This window comes from Leptosomus discolor, chromosome 1 (genome assembly GCF_034619465.1).
Source record: "Leptosomus discolor isolate bLepDis1 chromosome 1, bLepDis1.hap2, whole genome shotgun sequence".
NCBI classification, from domain to species: Eukaryota; Metazoa; Chordata; class Aves; order Leptosomiformes; family Leptosomidae; genus Leptosomus; species Leptosomus discolor.
In genome coordinates, this window is record NC_141391.1 from 204371655 (window position 1) to 204396271 (window position 24617).

Genomic DNA, 24617 nt, shown 5'->3' on the forward strand with positions numbered 1-24617 from the left:
AAGCAGCATAAAGACTCCTCCTTGATAAAGGGATGCTCCTCATCCATACCTGCTAATCTAGAAGCAGGAGCCAGCACAAGCCTGGAGGCAGACCTCATGTAGATAAGGAGGGGGAAGAAGGGATGAGAGCCTGTTTAATATTCATGACTGCTTGTTATGAGGGCTTTGATTCCACATTGCAAGCATAGCCTGGGAGGCTGAGGTTGGTATTGCTTATATCCTTAGTCTTATCTTCTTGTCTATATGGGGGGCATGCTAGTAATATATGCATATTTCAGTATTTTCACATCCTGATCATTTCCAAGAGACACACGAATACTTTGCCTGTGGACTAATGCTGATGAGTAGTTCTGCAGTATCTCAAGGAGATGTAGTGCAGTGCGTGCAAGTGGTACAGACAGGAGGTTGTTTGATGCCAACTCAAGGACAGGTGTTGGCTCTAATGTTCTACCAGCTTTTTGATCGTTATGGTGTAAGTAACCAACATCCCCTCTAACCACAGACCACTGCCCCAAACCAGTTTGTACGGCCGGTGACTGCCAGGATTACAAAACTTGCCTCACAATGCTGGCCATACGAAGCCAAAATCTTCCTCCTAAACACCATTAAATGACTTCTAGCTGCAAAAATGCATGAGTACTACCTACACATCCCAGTGCCTGTTTCAGAATGTAGTCTTTTTGCCAGAAACCTTGCCTTGGTCTGCAGGGACCATGTCCCAGAGCCCTGCTCCATCAGCACAGTGTTGGGGATAGCAAGCTGCAGCCCGTCTTGTACAGAGATCAGAGACCACTGGAGGCAATTGTTTGTGCCTTGTTGTCTCAGTAGGATATTTGCTCACTAGGATGCAGGCAGGATTTTCTGGCACCCAAAATGCTGGAAGAAGGACTGATGTTTGGCAAGCAAAATGGAGAGGTGGTGCTCTGCTGGCACTGGCACCTGCCATGTCCCCACCACTGACACGGGTGGTGGTGACCATCCATGCCCCTGCCATGTTCTTCTGGGTCTCCTCTGGGGCTGCAGCTGTGCCTGGTGGCAGCACATGCAGGTGGGGAAACGCTGCGGGGCTGCAGGAGGATTTAGACTTGCCCTGTTGTTGCTTAGCAGCAGCTTTTTGAGACGTGAGGGACAGGATGTCCTTTTTTAGAAGACAAGTTGCCTTTTAAAATTTTCATTTGAAGGCCATTTTAAAAAGTGGTGAACATTAGGCTTGACTGTGAAGGGCAAAGTTGGGTGGGTCCCATTTTATTCAGTTCTGGTTTGCTTTGAATCTAGTGGTATGGTATGTTTCTGTGTTTAATCTAAGGAAAATGAGCTGCTGAATGATTTTGTCCGACATGCTGAGGACCAAATGTTCTGGCAGGAACTTGTGCCAGGGACGTGAGAGGTGATGAGTCTCCAGAAGATTTTTCTGCTCATAAGGTACCAAAACAGATGAGGTTCTATGAAACAAGTAGTTGTTGGGTTCATGAGCTCTGTATGGTATAGACAAATCAGACACAGTGCTGATGGCAAAAGCACTTGTGGCATAGCTGTGAATGCCCTTCTAATAAGTATTTTAATCTTCAAATGCAGATGAGTATTATCCTTACAGAAAAGGGCCACAGGGACAGTGGCCAGTTTACCTGCACAACCGATGTACACACGCAATTGCAAGCAACATACACTTTCCGTAACCCACAACATTAGTAGGCTCTAACCAGGTCTGGCATCGTATGTGAAGTTCAGTCTTCAAGTCCATTTATCTTTGGGCTGAAGGTGCTGACTGCAATTCAGCAAGCTGGGGCCACTGTGCTGGTGCTTTCACATACACAGATAATGGTCCTTCTGGAGCAGGACTGAGACCAGCTTTGTACAACACAGGCTGCCAAACAGCTTTTGATTTCCAATCCAGTGGTGAAGAGCTTCTAATACCTTTGCTATTATTAGAAGCAACCTACAAAATTGCAAAGGTGGTGGATGAGCTGAATGCAGAATCCTGCACTAGTGGACACTCAGTGAAACTAGTTGGGGATCAATTTGAAACAGATAAAAGAAAGTACTTCTTCAGCAGTCAGTAGTGAGCTTCAGGAACTTGCTGCCACACAGTGCTGTAGAAGTCGACAGTATCAGCAGGTTCAGAAGGGACTAGACAGATCCAGGGACGACAGGCCCATTAAGAAGACAAGGCAGGGACGTGCCCTCTTTGATATCTATCACATCAGATACACAGCTATGGATGCTGGGGCAGCACAAGGGGAAGGGGCCGCAGAAATCACCCAGGCTTGCACATGTTCACCGAACAGCACCTCTCCTCTCGCAGCTGTGTAATAAATTACTGGCCTGAGCCAGTTTCATGTTCTTAATCTAGAAATGTGTTTTATCCCCATCCCACTGCATGAATATTCAGTTAGTACAGCATCCTAGATCCCCGTGAACTGACTAATGAGCTCAAAGCAACACAATCAAACGAGAACTAGGTTTCTTCATCATTCCTGGCTCTGATCCTTAGTCCACTAGTGCCTTGCTGTATAGGTGGTCCCATTACATAGCTTATGGCCAATCTCCCAAGTCAACACTCCCCCCTTACTGTGTACTGTGCTAACACATATGCCATATTACAGCCATTCATATTATAATGCAAAATCCTAAAGGAACCAAATGCACAAATCTTGCGTGGGGTACAGAAAAAGATGGAGAAGGTGAAACTTAAATGCTAGTGAAATAATGTACAAGTGGATAACACAAAAACATCCCATCTCTAAAAACCGTTAAGGATAAGTCATGCATAATGCAGCAATTATGGCAATTTTGAGCTTTTTAGATTTTGGAGGCTGAAAAACAAAACTTCCTCTGCCCCTTGCATTTCTTCTTTCCCAGCAACTTAGGAAGCAAGCCAGCATGCCAACTTTCAAGTATAAAAAGAAATGAAACCAATCATTGTTTTTAAACAATTGCCCTCGAGGCCACCCAATAATAGTGTTTCTAAAGCAGTCCTACCTTTGTTTTCCAACTTGAGCTCCTCTGCTAGCAAGCTGTCTTGTCTGTTGCCAAGCACAAATGCCAGAAATGAGAGGATCAGGGCATCCAAGATTCCAATAATTGCCAGGATATACGCCCAGCGGACTGAACAAGCCCCCAGCGTGTACTTGTCTGTCTTTTCACCACACATCCGTTTTACCTCATCTGAATCCCAGCCATCAGGAAAAATCATACAACCCAGGACGAGACAGGCAGCTTGGAGAAAAAAGAAAAGGAGAACAATGGGATAATGAGACCAAACTTTCGTTTTGATGAGAACCTACACAGTTATCATTAAAGCAACACACATTTTCATCCTGAGCTTCAAAGCTAGGTTACTTTAAAAAAAGTCACAGAATTATATGTTATGATTAAGTATCTAAAGTATATAAAAACCTAAGATACAACATCACTTGCACACCTTGCTTAAAAAAAAAAGTTACATCCTGAATTCCTGGCCAGTTTTTGAACCAGTACAATCACATCTTCCTGGTGAGACTAATTTCTTCATTGTAATATGAAAGGCTCACACAAAACAAAAGGTGAAAACTATTTATAACCTGGATATTCAAAGGAAACACTGGATTACTGTCAAACGGTCAGGCAAATGAACCAGTGAAAAATAGGGGAAAAAACCCTACCTATCATTTCTGGTAATCTAAGTGCTTGTAACACACATAGGTAATAGCAAGGTGTTTTTTTGTCAGTTGGCAGTACCCCTTTAACTGAAATATGTTTTATGCATAAGGTTTGTAAAAAATACAAGTAATGACATTGTTTTGCAACGAAAAATAAGCTGTCAACGTTGCTGTCAAGTTCTGATCTGGTTTACCTGAGGAATAACCACATGACATGTCAAACACAAAAAAGCGCTGATCCTTTTAACACCAGGAGAAATGCAAAGCCTCTACCTGCATGGAAAGCCAGATGACATCAGCCACCAGCTGCTTCAGGTATGGGCAGCTGTACTGTGGTGGGGACAGAGGCAAAGCATGGGTGTTTGGATGATTATCCATCAGTCTACACAATTGCTAGAAGGCTGAACTTAATTTTTAAGTAAATTTGCTTTGACCCTCAGCTCTCAGGAAAACTGCCCTGCTGTGGGACAGCATGGCTCTTGTGGAGCAAGCAAAATCGTGTGACAAGTTTGCTTTTTCAAAAGTAATGTGCTCCATCACCTGAAGCGGAGTCAATCTCACCCACTGGCCAGCAGGTGCTGTGATGTCCCCTGTCTGGATGGTGCCAGGTTGAGGTCTGAGTACACACAGCTACCTGTGTCTGTCCACCCACACCTTGGGTGGAATGTGTGCTCTTGGGCAGGGAGACCTCAAGCGTGGGCCCCACTGGGTTCTGGAGCATGGTCACAGTCCTTGCCCCACCATCTTACCAGCTCGGGTATGACCACAGCCTTGGGCTGGCAGAGGACTTGCTGCTCAGACCCATGTCCTGTGGTCAGTGGGGGGCAGCCTCCTTGGAAGATCTTTGCCCCTCTTCCTACTGGAGTGTGTGCCTCGCAGTGGAGGGTACAATGACAGGGCTGCAGCACCAAGCGCTTCTGCCCCTGAGAGGATACGGTATGACCTGAGGTAGTGACACATCATTACAGAAACACAGACAAAAAAGCAAACCGATACAATGAATCTTCACTAACATCATCTCTCCCCACTGAGTCACTAGCTGACAAAATCCACAGGCTGAGGAAACACGCCAATATGCCAGCCTCATAGGACCTGGCTTCCCACTGCCTGCAGGGACTGTCACCAGGCACAGCTGAAGGGAGCAGCAAAGACATGACTTGTACCGTGCCAGTTGCTTTTGGACATTGTGTTTCCCTGTGGGCTGGCCCTGCTGCGAGTGGGATGATGGACCAGGTGGTCTCCAGAGGTCCCATCCAACCTGAACCGATTTTTGGCAGTGGGGTGGCACGTTGGTAAGAGAGGACAGAGCAGTTGGGTACTCATGGCGCATTTCCTATCAGAGCAATGGGAATAGTGCACAGATATGCTTAACTGCAGCCCTTGGCCATGCTGATGGACATGTTGGCTTCACTGAAGCAAACGTGAGTGCAGCACTAGCCAGGGCACCAGCATAGGGGCATCTTCAGTAGGGGAGGATAGCATAGAAAAATGAAATAAGAAAAATCTAAAAATAAAGGTTATGTTGAATGGATTTTTATTGCATTTAGGACAATCAGAGATTTCATATGCTTTCAGTATTTGTCTGTACTGTGTTTTCTAACTTGGAAACAAGCATATTTCCAGCATTAGCCCTTCTTTCTTACTATGGCTGCTGAGCTACAGTGGATCAGGGGGGTTGGACTAGATGATCTTTTGAGGTCCTTTCCAACCCCTAACATTCTGTGATTCTGTGATCCTAAACTACCTTTTATAAGTATTAATATTATGTTGTTGCACTGTGCTCTAAATTGCAGGTATATGCGCTAACTGAAAAGAACACATTGTGTGGCTTTCGGCCTTTTAAATGGTTGTTGAGCCAGACCTCTGGAAACCGCAGTTCATACACCAAGAAGCTTTTGCAACTAACAGCTGCTGTCACTGTGCGAATTGCAAAAAGTTCTTGTCTTTTCTGGGCTAGCATAAGCACTGTCATTTTACATACCTCTAATGCCCACAAAACAAAACCACACCCGCACTGAATCAACATGATGTAATACTGGAAGAGAGATGTGAAGACAGAGCTGAGGAATGATAGTTTCCTTTTCACAGCTACACAATTGCTGTAGACAAAGCCATGAAACCATGTCTGCAGAAAGCATCCGACATAGAATAAAACCTGAACCTAAGGCATTTGACAAATTCTTCCTGAGCAGTTCATTTGTGTGAAAATATAACAGCTTATAATTAGGCTTAGAATCAAGGACAATTAAATAAGGACTGATTTATTCAGAACATGCAAGCTGGACAAATTGAGTTGCCTATTGTCTGCCTTTACTCATTTACACAATTTCATAAGGTCTTCCAAAGATTTTAGAGACAAACTGTACAATAATTTTCTTTCTTGAGCTGGTTACACAGGCTTCTGGAAAGATTATTTCTCACAGCCAATACATAAGCATTGTGAGGGATTTCATTGAAACGATGTGTCAAATCTGCATACTTCTAGTGCTGGTGAAAATGTCCACATTTACCCAGGTAAATGTTGACAACTGTTTACTATATAACAGCAACTACCAAATAATAATAATAATAAAGGATAATTAGCAAATACCGACATCTCTGTGGTTTTTTATTACATAGCACATCAGACATATGTTCTTAGTACTTCCTAAAAATAATTTAACTTTGTTCTTTTCCACCTAGGTAATTAAAAATATGGGCCCTTATCTCAGGAGCTCAGTGCACAGCTTCCCAGCTGAGTTCCTCAGGTTTCCAATTAACTCATCTTTCCTGAATTCTGTTCTGCATGCTTCGATATACCTGCCTAACTTTCGGAAGTCATTCTGTTGATTGCAGTTGAACTTCTCTTGGTAATAAGACACACAGGTAAACGACTGGACTAAATCCCTTTGCATAAAGGCAGATATCAAAGACAGGACATTATTATTATCTCTTTTGCCTATACAGTTTATGTGCTTTTTACTAGATGACTGCTTGGTCAACATCTTCAGATGCACCAATCATACCTTACCTGTAGTGGTTAACATAAGTAAGATTAGTCAGCCTCAAGTCTTCACTTGCTGAGGGAATATTTTGCATTGAATGCCTTTAAGAATACAGACTTGCTTAGTAATATGAAACAGGTAATGATTCATTTATCAGCTAGAACACCAAAAAGACATGTATAAAATCCACCTACAGATCTACTTCGCATTGATAGAAAATTTTACATTTTAATCCTTCTAAAGAGGATTAGAAGATTTTTCTCTAGAAGGAAATTATTTTTGGTTTTATACAAATTTGAAAAATTGAAATAATTTTATGCAATTTCAGTGAAACTGTTAAGGGATGATTTTCTAACACAGACATGGGTCCCACATCTTTGTCTAAACTTCCACTGTCTCTAATGGCAATGTGACTGAAATGGAAGTGTAACAAAGGCTACTACTGTTTTACTGCTATCCAGTTCTAATAAATTCAGAAACTTTGGGATTTGGAAAGCTCACCTATTGAATGAAAAGACCTAAATCATCAGTTCCTACAGACTTTTTGATTCAAGTAAGGAAAAAGTTAAATCTATATTGGTTGAAGACAGTCTTCTGTGCGTGAGCTGAATATGTTGGATTAGCACTATCTTCCCCAGCCTGCAGACAGCCCAGCGTAGGATGTCTGTAGCTAATCAAGAGCTTTCATGAGAAGCAGCAGGGGGAAATTGATAAACGACTGATTAGTGTCACTGACACCATTCAGAACTATTTGGGCAACTGTAAAACTTACAAGAATCATATCCACATGGTTCTCCCTTTGGTTGCTTGAGAAAGCTCAGGGCAGGAATAGTGTCTTTGTAACAAAGGCCCTGGGCTTCCTCCAGTCCTTCCTCTAATTTTCTTACAAGACGTGGGGTAACAAATTGGTTTTTTCAAGCTTTTAAAAAATAATGAATAAATCGTAGTTAAACATGCGTGATATACATTTACTTCTCTTCTTAAAAGCATTTTTCTCATATGAACAGCTAACAGAAACTGTCACATGGTTTTCCTTTAGGGCTCTGAGTGACAAGACAAATTATTCATACTAAGAGAGGGAGTCCAGGATTGTACCTCCTGGGACAAAAGGATGCAGAACCAAGACTTTCAGAGACTTTCAGAGACTGGAAACAGACACTGAATTGTTGCTGGCACTGACAGGCTGTGACTGACCAAGCTAATATTATCACAGCCTGTGCTCTGTGCATGAGCTCAAATGGTAATTAGCAAGCAAGTAGTTCATGATCCTATGGTAGTGCCAAATATTATATCATTGCATGGAATGAGGTTCTATTTATAAAAAAGCTGACTGTTATACAGGAAACCAGTGCTGAGAAATTCCCACTGGCAGGACTCCTCTCTCATCTTCATTCTTTTCCTGACAACATACCCAATTTGCTTGCATGTTGAGTACAATGACGGCAAGTTTCCTGATAAAAGACTCCAAAAAATGGAATGGGAATTACACTGACCAGCTATTTTCTTTCCATACCCACACATGCAAGAGCCTCCAAGCCTCCACGGTTCCAAAAACTGAGAGGTTCTTAATTTTCAGAGTTTCTTCTAAAGGATATTTACAAAACCAGTGATCCATTAAATTCCAATAAATTGAACAGAGTTTTTGCCAGCTGTGTTGGTGAAGTGAACTTCTAGGACAGAGCGAAATGAAAGGTGAGAACTCTGGCAGGGAACATTCATTAGGACTACAGTCTTTCAGGAGCTTGTACCTGGGAAAGAAAGAAAGGGTGAGGGGAGGTGGCTGAAGACACGGGGTCAAATACAGTTCTGAGTGAACACAAAGGCTGTACATCCATGCAGCTGAGATTGCCTTGTGTGATATGGACTGTACTAATGAGTGGGATGTATATTCTCTCTGTTTACATTTGTGTTCTGGCTTGGACCGAATGTGCACTTTTGAAGCACATCCCCTGATTTTCACCATTTACTGATTCCATTCACAGAAACAGTTCTGATGCATGTAAAAGAGATTATATTTTGGACGAGCTTAGAAGTTCCTTTCTAAGTGACACGAACAAAAGCAGACCTTCCTAGAGAGGCCCAAAGACGTATCCTCCTCCCACCCCCCCCCCCCGCCAAGTGAAGGAGCAAAGGTTTGTGGGTTAATTTTCATAGAATCACAGAATGGTTTGGCTTGGAAGGGGCCTTAAAGATCACCCAGTTCCAGCCCACCTGCCATGGGCAGGGACACCTTCCACTAGACCAGGTTGCTCAAAGCCCCATCCAACCTGGCCTTGAACACTTTCAGAGAGGGGGCAGCCACAACTTCTCTGGGCAACCTGTTCCAGGCTCTCACCACCCTCATAGTAAAGAACTTCCTCCTAATATCTGATCTAAACCTACTTCAAAAAACATGTATAATGGGGACATTTGGTCCAGGAGACAAGACTATTTCTCATTTGCAGTAAAACCCTAGAACCACATGTGACACGGATGTGAGAGGCTTCAGCAGTATCTGCTTTAATCCACTTATTCTCTTTTGCATCATCTTACTTGGAAATATAGACAAGCCTGAACCTCATCACATGATTAAGAAAATTTATAGACAGTGCTAAGGGGGAGAAAAAGGAGCAGAACCTCCCACTGCATTCCTGTGATAAAAGACCTGACACAATTGTGGCACTTGACTTATTAGGGCACAGACCTTTTGACACCAAATCTGATAAGAATATATATACATACATATCAATAGACACGTGTATTTCCCATGCTGATTTTAAGAAAAGCAAAAAAGAAGAGCAAATATGCAGTGGCTGGACAGCAAAGAGAAATAAAATAATACTGTGGAAAGTGGTAGTGAGGTAGGTGCTACAGTCAGGGAGAAAAGACTCACTATAACCTGTCTGAGTTGACACATAACTGAGATATTTTGATGCTTGCTAGTTATGCTTGGACAGCAAAATAGAAGAATGCGATCAGCTGTTGCAAGATGTGAAGCTGGGTAACAGAAATATGGTTGACCAACAGTCATTCCCAAAGACAAGCACCAAAGAGCATGAGTTGTTCAGAAAGATAGAAACAACTGGGAAAGTGAAGTAATGCTATATGTGAGGAATGAGTTAAGCTGTAAATATGTAAAAAAGAATAGCAAAGATAGTGCAATCTATTTCAGTTAAGAACACTTGGGGGAAGAACTCCAAGAGAAATTTTACTGCACTAAGGGGGCCTCAAGTTTTACACCTCAAGTGTTGGATTCATGTATGGATAGAGATTTCTTTGATACGATAGAGACAGAAATTCTGTAAGGAGGGGTTGTATTATCACTGGAGCATTTAACTTCCAAGTTTTGATCATTAGCCACAACAATTAAACTTTGAAATTAACGCAGTTCTATGAATAATTAAGTCAGTACAACAGCTATCTTAGCTTATACATAAAGATAATGTAAGAGTATCACAGATTTTTATGAGTGTGTGGCAGGTGAGTCACAAGGTGCATCCCAATAACTCCTCGTGAAGATCACAACTTCTGGTGTTCCAACGACGGTCATATTCAATAGGTATTTATAGTGCCTTGTCCAGAAAAAATATGGAAACCGGGGACTATTAGTGGATGTAGGCCCAATCACCATGTGGCCAAAAAGTTCTTAGAAATGTCATGACAAAGAATTTCTAACGGCTATAGCAGAGGTAGATGACTAACTGATGAAAAATGGGTAAACTGAAATTCTATATGACAAGAGATAAAAATACTTCTTTATAATGAAGCAGGTATGGGAGGCAGTATAGCTAGAAGCCCACAGGAATGTACGTGTCAAAAGTTCAATTTACGCTGTATCACCTCCTGTAGTGTCCACCGGCCCTGGGATCTAATAGTTTTTTTCTTCTGATTTTTCTTTTTAAAGTGTCTAAAATAACACACAAACTGTGTCATAGCCTACCAGAGTTTTTCTAACATGCCTTTGCATCACAGAATGTGTGTTACAAGCTCTGTGTGTCAGCTGAAGGTCCATGCCCACAGATGACAGGAATGACAAAGGCGCTTGCAAATGCATGTGCTCAGAGGGCCATGATCTGGGAGTCAACCGCCAGGTTGTTTGACAATGTGGGGATATCCAAAAGCCACTTTCACATGCTAGAGTCTCCTGAAAAAGAACTGTAGAAGTAATGAAGGAACTACTTGTTTATATTGGATCTTTGGGTTTTTGTCAGATCACAGCTGTGTAATGCAACTTTGGCTTGGCTTTTCTTGGTAACAAAGCTTACTATTGAAGTGTTTATTTTGAATGCTGTCACAGAGGAGCGATACAGCTTTCTACTTTGATGTTAACTTCTCTGTAGAACTTGGTCTTTAGCCAAACCATATCAAACCATGGCATACTGAAATACTAGATTTAATTAATGAATGAACTCAATATAAATGCAGCGTAGGCTATAGCAGACACACTGGACAATAGGTGCTATTATAAATGGCATAGGCTAGACATCGCTTGAGATTTATACAGCTGATGTTTCATCACAAGTTTCTGATCCAAGTAGAGAAGCCAATTGAAACATGCTTTTGGTTAAGAGAAGGACCACGAGTCAATTCAATTTAAATAAAATGAGAATATGAATAAAAATGATCCTGAAACTGGGTTTAAAATATGCGTATTTCAGAGGGACAAACTTTGACAAGCTAAATAAACTAGGTAACAAATTACCTAGACTGAAGCGGTCCATAGTTAATTGTGGGGAATGTTTTGAATTTCTTTCAGACAAAGATGTAAATTTTCTGAAGCATCTTGACAAGATGGATAAAATTCCAGGGTTACACTCAGCTCTGTCTGAATAAGTAGCAAACTCTGTTTCCTTCTACCCTCATTACCTATCCCCAAAAAGCCTTGGAAAAAGGAAAGAAGATGTGAGCAGAGACCTTAGAAATGATGGGAAACAGGACTAATTAGAAAAGAAAGACACATTTTGGAGGTTAGACAGTGCAGGTCTAAAAGACAGCTTGCCAAAAGTCAAGCTATGCTAAATCTTTCAAGAGAAACTGAAACAAGAAGTCAAATATTCTTCACTTAGGTTAACAAGGAAAGAAGAAGAAAAGCAGCTAAGGAGTGAGGCTGGGGCTAGGACCTAATTCTTTACCTCATTTTTCAATGAGCAGGACGATAGAGAATAGGAGGACAATACCCTGACAGCCGGGCGTGAGCATTTGGAAATGGGAACTTCTGCCTCCAAGCCCATAGCAAACCTAAAACGATCATAATATGCTCGAGCTGGAGGAATGGGCCCTCCAACCCCAAATACTGCAATAACCAACAAATTGAACTGCAAAGCTGGTAGGAAGGTTTTTTAAACAAATTTGTTATTGAGATACTGGAGAACAGCATATGTGCTACCTAATTTTTAGAAAAAAACAAAACATAATTGAGAATTGAAAAGTAATTAGAGCAAACACTCACCCACCAGTTTAACCTCAGTCCTTTGAATAATTATTGAAGGAAAGAATAATTAAAGACATAGAAAGAAATACAAAGTGAGGCGATGTTAGCATGGTTCTATCTGACAGCTAGGAAGCAGTGACTTTATAAAAAGAAAGCTAAGTAACACGCTCTTCAGAAATCATTTTATACTGTGTCATATAAAAACATATATTAACCTGGAGAATATAGAGATTAGCATGCGAATCTAAGGTGCTTGTGGTACTTGTTCACGGGGAGCTGACATTTTTTGCTTGAAAGGAAAGTCTCAAGCTGTTGTGAGGATACATTGGGCACCTCAAGGATCAGCCTGGGTGTCAATCACTTAGTGTTTTCATTAGGATCTTTGGCAAGAATAGAGGTTTGGAAGTAAAATCCACTGATGGGAGGCACTATCAATGCAGAAGACTATTGGGACAAATGTTAAAGAAGAGAAAACACATGAGTGTGTTCACCAGTGCTTGGAGGACCACGAGTCACCAGTAAAATGCACCCATGAAAAAGGTAAACAAGCATTGGCAGTACCAGGGAAAATTTTTTCAGCATTGTGTAAGCACTAGAGCCTTTCGGTGCTGGTGGTTTCCAATCTTTAGATGAGTGATGTTTGGAACAATCAATTAAACAGAGCAAGTTTATTTTAAGATGTACTGTGGTACTTTAGGAAAGGTATTGCATGATGCTGTAACTGCCCATGATAAGAGGACTAGATTTGATGATGCAGCAGGTCTTTTCCAGGCCAATGTTCTTATGAGGAGGCTGAGAGATAAACATCTTTGAAATTAATAAAGATGGATATTTAAGGGGAATAGCAGCCAAAGAATTAAGAGCTAGATGGAACTACAGAAATCTAAGATCAAAATTAGTGTTGTCTATATCAAACCAATAAGAAAATCTAGCAGAATAAATAGGGGTAAGAGGCAAAGGAGCTCACTATTGGGTGCTCTCATTGTGGTCTTTATAGAAATTTGCCTTTTCCCTTCTTTACTAAAGGTTTGAAAATGTGATGGCAAAGAAAGAGGGAAGTGATTTTCTTTTTTTGCCAGTCCTCATCCAAGCTGTTCTGACTTCCTTGCCAAACATCAAGCAACTACAGCAGCCTAGTTTTGTGCTTCGGAAGTGCATGCCTCTAGCTAGTTTCTGAAACTACTGCAACTGCAAGCAAATCTAAACATGCTGGTGAGTAGGGAAGTCTGAGAGTGCACCAGCCACCATGTTCAGGATGAACATGGCAAAATTCTGCAGGCTTCTAAGGTGGAAGCAAGATGCAGAAGAGATATTCATACAAAAAGGGAATTTCTACAACTAACTCTACAGCAGAGTCCATAATAAATACCATTGTTTCAGGCTCTTGCTCCTGAAAACTAACACCTTTGCAGTCAGTTTTTCACTAGGAAAAAAAGAGATGAAAACCTCTAAAAAAACATGTAGTGTTGCCTTGAAAACAGATCTGCATGCCTTACAGTGCTGGTGCCCTGAAGAATTTTATGATTATTCTGTATATACACAGGAGAATGGATCCCAGAGAGGGGGAAGAGCTATTTAACTGGAAGGGCAGTCTTGGCACCTGAACAAATGGATATAAACCATCCAGGAATGCATTTAGGCTGTAAAGTAGAAAGCAGTTTTGAATCATCGGGGGAGAGGTTCTGGCACAAACTCAGTAGCTGTGGCCAGACTGAAAAGTTTTAAGTTGTTCAAGTTGATGCTGTTAAATAGTTATTAAAGATGGAGTTTGATCAGTGTATTAAAAATTATTAGGATGTGTTTCTCTGTGAGGCTAAATTCAGCTACTCTGGGCCTTTAAAGGTCTTATACCATGTATCTTCAGACATCAGAAACCTGGGATTATCACTTTTCTCAGCATATGAGCTTTGAAGCAGCTGCAGAGCTGGATACAAGGACAACGCAAATGGCACCCATTGGAGCCTTAGGGCAGGAGCAGCACTGAAGGCAAAATCCAGGCTCAAGCACTATGGCCATTTCGCTGAAAAGCTTCAGATTTATTTTCGTTTGACCATAAATGTAGCAAAACTCTCTACGCTGATAAACCCTGCCCTGTATTGTAGTCAGCAAAGCCTCTTGCTGACTGTTTTTCCTCCTACAGTTATGCTCTGTGAAACCAGTTCAGCTTACACTGTGTAACCATTGAGCTCACAACTGGCACAGCTGCCCTACGCTGTTACTGAACTCCACCCACTCTACTGCAACCTTGGCTGAAGCGGTTTGTCTGTGTCTCACCTGGTGTGTGCCATGGAGCACGTTGAGAGCAACAGCATGTTAGTAATGCATTACAGAATCAGCCCCCACAGACTACTGCTTCAGTGAAACATCTGGTATCATGTCCTGGTCATGTTCACAGTTTCATTTACATGATGACTTACGGGTATTTGAGGGTCATGATTTGAAACAATTGGAAAATGGGGTAACTCATCCATCCAGGACATAAATAGCATGGGTCAGTGGTCAACAACTGAGCAAGCGATTTCAAAATAGCCACCAAGAATTCAACCAATTGTTATCTGACCTCTGCTTCACTGGCTATCATGCCATGAAAGGAACATGATCGATAAAAACACTTGCAAGAGGAAATGAGAAGAGGGAATGAAATAAAGGGTGGTGGTGGTGGGGGAGTTCTCTTAAATGTCCTCCATCTTTGCAGGCTTCCCCCATGGTGTCGCCACAGAATGCTGACTCAGCACACCGGGTGGCAGATGAGGAGCAGCAAAACACCTGCAGTACATCAGCTGCCAGGCAGATGCCTGTGACTGCTCTTGGTCACTGGCCAGCTGGAGAAATCTCTTCTATGGAAGCTGATTGAGAGATTCAAGAAGCTGCTTGGCAGTGGATAAGGTAAATAGCCACTGGTGAGATTTCTCTGCTGTAAGCTGAGATGCAGGTTCATGGTCGCTGCTACGTTCTCTGCCAAAGCACGGCTATGATTCCCAGAATATAATGCATCATGATAGGGAAATGTGATTTAACATTGAACTGCGAAGTGTTTTAAGATCTGCACTTTATAGGCATTCAGCTTCCTGTTTGTGGGCCTGACAGTCACACTCCCTTTGCCCTCACTTGGAGCTTTGTGTTCCCCATGTACTTTAGTGGAGAAAGTTAAGTTTCAGAGGAAGTGACTGAAGTCAAGTAGGAGATGACGTGATGGAAAAGGAAACATTCTGTCTTGAGCAAGAAAAAAAGAAGTAATTGAGTGCACTGGGGGAGAAAGGGGAAGGCTCTTGTCCCTCTTGTCTTTTGTAAAGCATTAATGTTTTCCTTGATAAGAGGGAACTGTACTCACTCTCTCTGAGACATTGGCTTATCCTCTAAGTATTACAATCTGTTCAGGATCCACCAGTTTCCTCAGGGCTGGGGATCCTTCAATGTACTCTGCCGGAGGGCTCCAACTAGCTCTGTGTGGGAAAATCTAGCTCCAGATTGGCTTCATTCTCCTTTTTAAAATCAGCCGCCTTCTGAAAGCCAGCCTGCACCCTGCTCACCATCTCTGCTGAATGAGAGGACCCACGCTTGTACCTCAGAGTGGTTTGAGGGACAGGAAAAACATGAGACAGGGTTTGAACCACCTCTATGCTGCAGACAAGTGGAAGTGGGTAATGCAAAGCTAAAGGCTTGCAGAGGGGACGACCTTAATATGTGGAGGAGATAGGCAGGTGGGAGGCAACAATATGGGGCAGTCTCCTCCGAAAAGAGAGAGGTGGAAGCAGAAGGAGGCAGCCTTGTTCTTCAGCTGGAAATATTAAGGTTTAAACAAAGTCATTACAATCATTTAAATCTGATTTCCAAAGCAGTGCTAGCCGATATTGCAAATGGACTGGCACAGAAGCAAGACAAGCCCTGAACGGATGATAAAGGCATCGACTTTTGTATAGTTCCTTTCAACGCCCCTGAGGCGCATGCATATGTCTTTATGCCTCCACAGCTTGTCATGTGCTATTCTTCACTTATCTCTGCTATAGCTCTTTCTGATCTCCTAACAGCTTTGCTCGGAAGAAAAGAGAAATGGACAATAGGCCCCAAGACCACTCGGCTGCATTGCTTCTTCATTAAAGTTGACATTTGGCAGTGTGACTTCACTGCTTTTGAGGAGCCAATGTCTCAGTGAAGCTAACAGCAGCAAAGGTATCAAGAGTGACAATGTCTCTCCCACTGAGCATCTCAGCTTTGGATGGTGGGAGTGAGCCCTGGAGAATGAGACCAGTAGCACTGGTGATGTTTTTCTCTTTTGCCTTTTTCCTATTAAAGGGAAGCGTACTCTTTTACCTAGGGCCAGGCCTGTGAGATTGCTGAGCCTCCTAAATTCATTGCTTTTGACGTGCCACAGTTGAGAAAATTTAAAAGTTTTGAAAAAAAACAGGAAGAAATCTGCATTAATTTTGTGAGTATCTTATTGTTATATATATATTGGCAAGCACATTTCATCTTCCATCTGTTATTAAGTCTGTCTGATCATTAATGTGTCCTATTTTGTTCAGTACACCTGCAACAGTCCTTGTCTTGGTGCTTTCATAATCCTGACTCTCTTACCGGTTCCTAACTGGAAGGGTCAATTTTGGAATTCCTTTTCACTTCTACAAAAGTACATTTCTGTGCCTTTGGTTTTTTTGGTCTTGCTGGTTAACACAAAGATTTGCACTTTACAGCAAAGTTGACCAGTTGTCAACAAATCCTTGTGTGCACACACAAGCAATTTCAAGTCCTGTCTAGGTTTATGATATCAAGTTGTAACATCTTTCTGAACATTTTCCTAAGTCCAGTATGTGTACTGTTCTAGTGCTGCAACGCCTCTGATGTAAAGAAACCCTTCGTATTCCCAACACAGCAAACAACCGCTCTGGTGCCGACTTTCAGCACTGATGCCCAGAAGTCACAGGAAGTAGGTCTCCCTCCATTTAACACTTCTGGCATATGCCTATTAATACACTACTGCTGGTGATTCATGCCTTAGAAATTAAGATGCCTGTTCAGAAATTGAAAGGACTGGAATAATATAAGACAAAGCGGCAATGAATGCAAGGCAAAGGAAAAAGCTGACAATCCCACCAAAATCAATGAGACTGACACGGGCTGCCAGAAAAGCTGGGTACCTGCAGAGCTGGGTATGAAGCTGGCGGGCTTGCTTGGTGACCTCTGAAACCCCGGAAGTGCATGCTGCCCACCAGGTCATTATGAAGGATGAACCAGGAGATGCGGTGTTTCCAAAGGGAGTAAGAAGACTCTAATTCAACTAGATCCAGAGATGGAGCCAGAGGAAAGAGGAGTTTAACTGGGATTGCAATAACTGTGTCCTCTTTCCAAAACGTTCATAGGTCCTGGGGCCACATGTCCTTTTTCCAGCACTCTTTTTATAAATAAATAATGTCTGAAAACATGTATAATAGAATCGTTTTCTGAAGCAGTTGGTTTAGTTCAACTCTGTCAGTGGGCACCAGCAAAAAAGAGAAGAAATTCCACAAGCAACCCAAAATATTCATGAATGGATCAGGCAGCAAGTGTTTCTATCATTACATTGCAAGCAGTTAACACACAGCATAAGAGATATTTGAGCATTCAAATAAATGTACAGAAAATACAACGTCTGACTTGTGAATAATCCAGTCTCTTGTCATTCAGAGTTCTTGATTATTACAAATACATGTTTAAAGGAAACATGAACTTCAAGATCTCAGCCCATCAGAATCACCACTGCTACAGTAAGTTAGCAATCTTTAATGCATTATTCCTACCTCTATTAGCAGTGACACCTGTGAATTCATTTCTCAGTCTCACAGGACTATTTGCATTGGAAAGCGGTACTAAAAAGTGACGGGGCTGAAAGCTTCTGACATATTCCAAACAAGTGTATTGGAAGTAAATCCATTTTACTTCAGAGTTCATGACAGTTTCTTTGGAAAACTTTAGTTTGGCGAGGCACCTTCTTTTTTGCTGACAAACACCCTAGCCATGATGATGAAGACATGGCCATACGGAAAACAGGTTCTGTAATTCCCTCCAAAAGCCCAAGCTCAGACTCTGAAGGAAAGAAGAGGCTGGTCCCCCTGCTTGGTCCAGGGGAAACACAGGGACTCCAGAAATGCACAGGATGCTACATAACACAGTAGATGCTACGCAACCCCTGAGACATCAAATACTGCAAAATCAAACTTCTTTAAAACCCGTAGAGAAGAAGTCATTATGCGTGGACTCTGTCTATTTTGGGATTGAAGACACAACACCATGTCACAATTTGCCTCTCGTGAAGCTCAACAGAAAAATAAGGATTTCAGAGACGACCTGTAATTCATGCAGGAATAGCAGTCAACACTTCACACTTTTAATTTTGCATGGTTTAAAATATTGTAAATGTTTGTCCTTGAAAACTGGCATTTGACATCTCAAGGTCCCTGAATAAGTCCATCAGGTTCATAAAAATGTGCTAACAGTTTGCTTACAATACCCAGGCAAGGCAAGTGCGGTCTATTTCGGACCAAAGTGTATGGAGAGGCCTGCTGGTGAGGCACTCAGCTGCTCAGCACCTCAGTTACCTTGCTGTTGAGCCACTCAAAATCAGTCTTTCCTCTTAGCCTTTCTACTATGAGAATAATGTGTCCCATCTTTATTCATAAGTACAACATAAAGACACACCATACAGCCTTAATAATATAAATATTTGATGCACATCCATCGAAACATGACCAGCTCAATATGTTTTCAGCCTAATGAGGACCACATTTAGCATTCATCTGTGCAACTGCTCAGACAACAGTGAACTTTACTCTTAGGCAAGCCTGAGAGGCAGATCGAGACACAGATGCAAAGAGCATCTTGGGCTCCTTGGAGCACAACTGGTACTGCTACCCCCCACTCCAACCAAGCTGCTCTGAAGAAACATTCGTGTTTGCAATGCTGCCTTTTTAAAAATTAATCTCTCCAGACCACTCTGTGCTGGTGAATATGTAACACCCATAGCTATTCACAAATGCATCCACCAACGTGAGATTTTCCTTTTGACAAGTTGTGCATGTGGAGTGGAATCCCAGTTTGAATGGTAACTGATGACATACTATAATTCTAGACATCCACTGCATCAAGTTTCTTGACCCTGTGCAGATGGGACTCTTTGCAGCTTTGCAGAAACCCAAGACCAGAGAAATGGACACCTAACAGTGCCAGAGGGAAGCAACCTCAGCTGTTGGTATACTAATATATAAGATATAACTCATTCACCAGAAAAGTTATACTGACTTTGCCCAGTGGTTAAAACTGGATAATAACAACAAAGTATTTTTATTTGGGTTCATTGCTAGAATTATTTTTGCTTAGCAAGGAAGTGCTATGTTAAATTGTACTAATAGTGTAACCATGGAAACAAGATAATAAAGTGCCAATATAAATGTGGTGGAAGTAATTTGTGTATCCAAGAATTTTGTTTTCATGTGTTAACTTAAGTAATCCCTGAAAATGAAGGCATGAATTAGTTAAAAGGCACAATTAAGGACTGGTTCTTTGGAGCTGTCCCTAGGGTGACAATGGGACTCCTGTGATATTCCTGTACCAGCCTGGGGGGTACCTTGCTTCTGCCTAGCAGGGCTATGACAAGCAGGGCAAATAATTATCCTTATTTTACCAATTAAAAAAAGTAGTCTTTTCTTTCTGCTTGAGCAAACCATTATTTCCTTGTGGCCAGTCAGAAACAAACCTAAGAAATGTAATCAGTCCTACTGAATCTAACCAACCTGATCTGACAGTGAGTAGATCTTTCTGGCAGATCCTATGCAAAGCCATACCCAAAGTCTTGTGCAGAAAGACCCACCAATAGCCTCACTTACCTGGATTTCAGCTTCTCTCAATATAGATTTGCTGCCTTTATATCCTTTGGCAGCCAGGGCTGCCAGCTAATGCCTTCCCTCTTACTAGCGTCAAAGTACCTCTCATTTTCGGCATTACTGAGTGAAACATTTCGTCTGAAATTTTTTTTGACAATAAAGAGTGCAGCAGGTCATTGGGAACATATCAAATATTCTGGCTGATCATTGTGAAATTTACTGACCAAACAAAACACAAAAGCATTTCTGAGAAAAACTGTAAATGCTCTGTTTTTATTGAGAATCCTTCAAAAATAAGGTGCATTTTCATCAGAGGTAGAAAACATGTAATTTGAGGTTTCTCTGCAATCGATTTTTCTTGACAACTTTGCCAGTGGATAGCTCAAGAATGAAATGTCACTTTCCACACACAAATGCTCTGCAGCTCCTGCTGAGTCTTCAGATGTGCCCCCTGGCCTGGTCCCACCTGCTGAGGCTTGGTTCATAAACACATGCCCAACTCCAGCACTTGCAGCTGGGAAGCAAATGCCCGTAGAAAGCTGGCAATGTCCATGCTCTACGCCTTCTGCACGTACCCCTTCCTAGTGTTGCATAAGCAGATGCTGTAGCAGCTACAGGAGCTGCATAAAACAGATCATCTGTCCCATATATAAAAAAGAGAGGAAAGATCAGCTGATGCAACTGCAGTGACTCAAGCTAATCAGTAGCACTGGTTTCACAGCATGCCAATGGAGCAGTGGGAGTTTTGCTGGGACAGCTTTCTGTGTAAAAAAACCCAAACAGCATAGCAAAGGGAGCTAAAAGTACACAGCTCCTAAGGGAAGGGCAAGGCTGGAAATGGTCCTCTTAACAGTTCCAAACGCAGACACGGCTTAGGGCAAAAATTTCATTCAGCCTCTCCTCTTGTCTTTCCATTTCTCATAGCCTCAGCAGAAACTTGGTGGCCTCCAACTGTGTTTGAATGGTAACACCATTCATTCTTATCAAATGCCTATACATTAAAAATTATTCTTACCACTTTTGCTTAGTTTCTGGCCCTTCCTGGTCATCTTTGTGGCTCTACGCTGGACTCTTTCCAGCAGTTCCCTGTCCTTCTTGAACTGAGGGGCCCAGAACTGGACACACTATTCCAGATGCGGTCTCACCAGGGCAGAGGAGAGGGGGAGGAGAACCTCTCTCGACCTACTGACAACACCATACAGTAATTTTTCTTGTGATTTCCCTCCTCTACTGCATCTTATCCATCAGCATGTCCTTCATCCTTTTATATTTGTTTTATAGATTACAGGTTTCTTCTTCACCTTCTCTCACACGTTTGGTGTCTTCTTGATCTTGATTAGGAAACTAATTAGATTAAGGTTATCACTGCTCAGACAGTTACCACATCACCTACTATCTGTTGCTCATGATATTTTTTCTGTCTGTCAACCCTCTTTCCACACAGCACACAACGGATGGGCTTTATACATTGTCTACAATACAACAGAGAGATTATATCCAAGATTCAACATTTTCCTACATATTTGTCTGAACTGGGGATGTGGAAAAACCTCTCTCTCAGAGACGTATGCCACCATTAAATATTTTAGGTACCTGTATCTTAGCTGTGAAGGCAAAGACACCTATGCAGCCTCCAGTGTGAATGAATGTGTGCTGAAGACTCAGTCTGTGTCTCACAGATGTCACTCAGCTAAAACAGTGATTTAAACTCAACAAGTCAGGATCCTCTCATGTCCCCTCCCTGTACAGGCACATCAGTACCAAAACAGTCTTGTCTGTAAATAACCATTTATTTAATCACAAGATTGGTAGATAAGCCTTCACCTGACTGCTGTCCAGATGGCTGAAGATGACTGTCCCCATCTCTAGGGTGGAAATTTCTCCAGAGACTTCCCAGGAGGAGTGCTGGTATCCCATAGAGCATTGCAAGACTACCTTTATTTTCATCCAAAACTGCACTGCAAGACAATGAGTGCAATGGTAATGTGTCCTTATACTGAATAAGGCAGGTAGGAGCATGGGCTGGCTGCAGCTTCCATGGCTTCCACAGTTAGTGTGGTGAGATGTCCATCCCCCCAAAGGAGCTGAATGAGGACATAAAAATGAACAGTTTGCCATGGTTTTGGTGTGAACACCTATGCACTTGTGAGGACCCAAGATGCAAGAGATTTAGGAGGGACCACAGTGAACAAACCTAAAGTACAGGAGGGTGGAATAAGAGGTGGCATTTGATGGTCTTCCCAAATTTTTCTTCTCAGTCTTCCATTCTGTTCTCTCATTTCCCTGTTTAAATGTTACCTCTCTAACCTCTCTGCAATGAATTGCCCCACTTCTCTCGTGAATGTTTCCATGTGCTTCTTGAAGGTATTTCTCTGTCTTCTCCTGCCTGTTGTCTTCCTCCTTGAACACATCAGCAACATTCGCAGGCTGATTTTCTCAAAAACTCAAATCTTCCCGTTGGGACCTGGGTTTAGTTGGCTTTATTTAGGGTTTGTAGGGTTTTATCTGTATCTGAATGCTTAACATGCCTATATATTTGGGGCCCAGGCCCTCCTAACTATCCTTAGTTCGTACTATTAATGCATTGCAAACCAGTAACAAAGGGCTGAAGACTTCGATAACAGTTTCTGTTAACATCACATTTGTCCTGGTTTGGCTCGGACAGAATCACAGGCCAGCCATGCTAGGCAGGCTGTTCGCAGCCAGGACAGCTGATCTGAGTTAGCTACAGGCATGGCCCATGCCACAATGTCATGGTCATTATAAAGGGGAAGGTTCGCTGAGGTGGTGGGGAGTTCCTGCTGGGGTCCTGGCTGAGGTTCCTCCTGCTCCTCTTCTGGTTTCTCCTTGCTCCTGGGGACTGCCCCGTATCCATTTGGCTGAGTATGACTTTGTATGCCTTTTTTGGTATTAGTGCTGTTTCATTAAATCTATTTTCACTTCAACCTATGGGTCTCCTCTCCTTTTCCTGATTCCTCTTCCTGGATGGTGAGGGGTCATTGGGTGATACAGCAACTGTTATAGCTTAACCCTGGATATGGGCTAAATGTAGACAGCATTTTAATCCTTTTTGTTTCAAAATATTAGTGCACTAATCAAGAGGCACCTCACTGGCACACTCACCTCGATGGTGAGAAGGGGTCCTGCAGGGACATCCCTCTCCCAGTGCTGGTAGACACGAGTGCCCTGTTGTCACAGCCCTGACACGTGCAGTAATGCATCTAACCTCTACGAAGCAACAGCCCTTTGCTGGTAGATAACTTCTTAGTAACAGACTATATCACTTGGAGATGAGGTCTGTAAGCTTTCACTTGAATAAATGCCACTGCTAATGCTATTTTTTACAGGAAAATAATTTCTTTTGACAGTAAATGAGTATATATTATTTAGGTGCTATATTGGGTTTGCATGGCAAGGTTTTGGTAGTAGGGGGGCTATAGGGATGGCTTCTGTGAGAAGCTGCTAGAAGCTTTCCTCATGTCTGATGGCACCAATGCCAGCTGGCTCCAAGATGGACCTGCTGCTGGTCAAGCCTAAGCCTATCAGTGATGGTGGTAGCACCTCTGGGATAACATATTTCAAGAAGGGGAAAAAACACTGCACAATAGAAACTGGAGAGATGAGTGAAAATATGTGAGAAAAACAACTCTGCAGACACCAAAGTCAGTGAACAATGAGGAGGAGGAGGTGCTCCAGGTGCTGGAGCAGCGATTCGCCTACAGTCTGTGGTGAAGACCATGGTGAGGCAGGCTGTTCCCCTGCAGCCCATGGAGGTTAACGGTGGAGCAGATATCCCATGCCGGAGCAGGTGGATGCTCCCAAAGGAGGCTGTGACCCCACGGGAAGCCTGTGCTGGACCAGGCTCCTGGCAGGACCTGTGGACCCGTGGAGACAGAGGAGCTCACACTGGAGCAGGTTTGCTGGCAGAACCTGTGATTCCATGGGGACCCACGCTGGAGCAGTTCATGAAGAACTGTAGCCTGTGGGAAGGACTCATGTTGGAGAAGTTTGCAGAGGACTGTCTCCTGTGGGAGCGACATCACACTGGAGCAGGGGAAGAGTGTGAGGAGTCCTCCCCCTGAGAAGGAAGAAGCAGCAGAGACGTATGATGAACGGATCACAACCCCCATTCCCCATTTCCCTGTGCCACTCGGGGGGGAAGAGGTAGAAAAAATCAAGATTAAAGTTAAGCCTGGGAAGAGGGAAGGGGTGGAGGGAAGGTGTTTCGAGGTTTATTTTTTATTTTCTCATTATCCTACTCTGATTTGATTAGTAATAAATTAAATTAATTTCTCCAAGTTGAGTCTGTTTTGCCCATGACGGTAATTGCTGAGTGATCTCTCCCTGTCTTTATATTGACCCATGAGCCTTTGGTTATATTTTCTCTCCCCTGTCCAGGTGAGGAGGGGAGTGATACAGTGGCTTTGGTGGGCACCTGGTGTCCAGCCACGGTTGTCCCACCACAGATGCCTACCACTATTTGACTGTTTTAGCTCCTCTGAAAACCATCTGGAAAGGGTAACCCATTATACCTTTGACCTAAATATCTTTACTGATCTGGTCCTCCACATATCTGTGCATGGACAAATAAGGAAGACAGTATAATTGAAAAGCTCAGAAGAACATAATAATATAAATCCAGGTGCTCTGGGTCAGCTGCTTCTCCCTGTATCATCCTTATTCCCATCTCCCCACACCCTGTCCCCAGCAGTGGGCAGCAGAAGAGAGCAAG

At 42.6% G+C, this 24617-nt stretch overlaps 1 protein-coding gene across 1 annotated transcript in view; it reads right to left on the reverse strand.

The window, feature by feature from the left end:
• Nucleotides 1-2890: 2890 nt before the first annotated feature.
• LHFPL3 (LHFPL tetraspan subfamily member 3) overlaps nucleotides 2891-24617 on the reverse strand; it is a 175578-nt gene continuing 153851 nt past the window's right edge. The window contains exon 2 of the mRNA XM_086462415.1: nucleotides 2891-3216. Within this exon, the coding sequence (XP_086318541.1) occupies nucleotides 2891-3216 (326 nt within the window). The remainder of the gene's footprint in view (nucleotides 3217-24617) is intronic.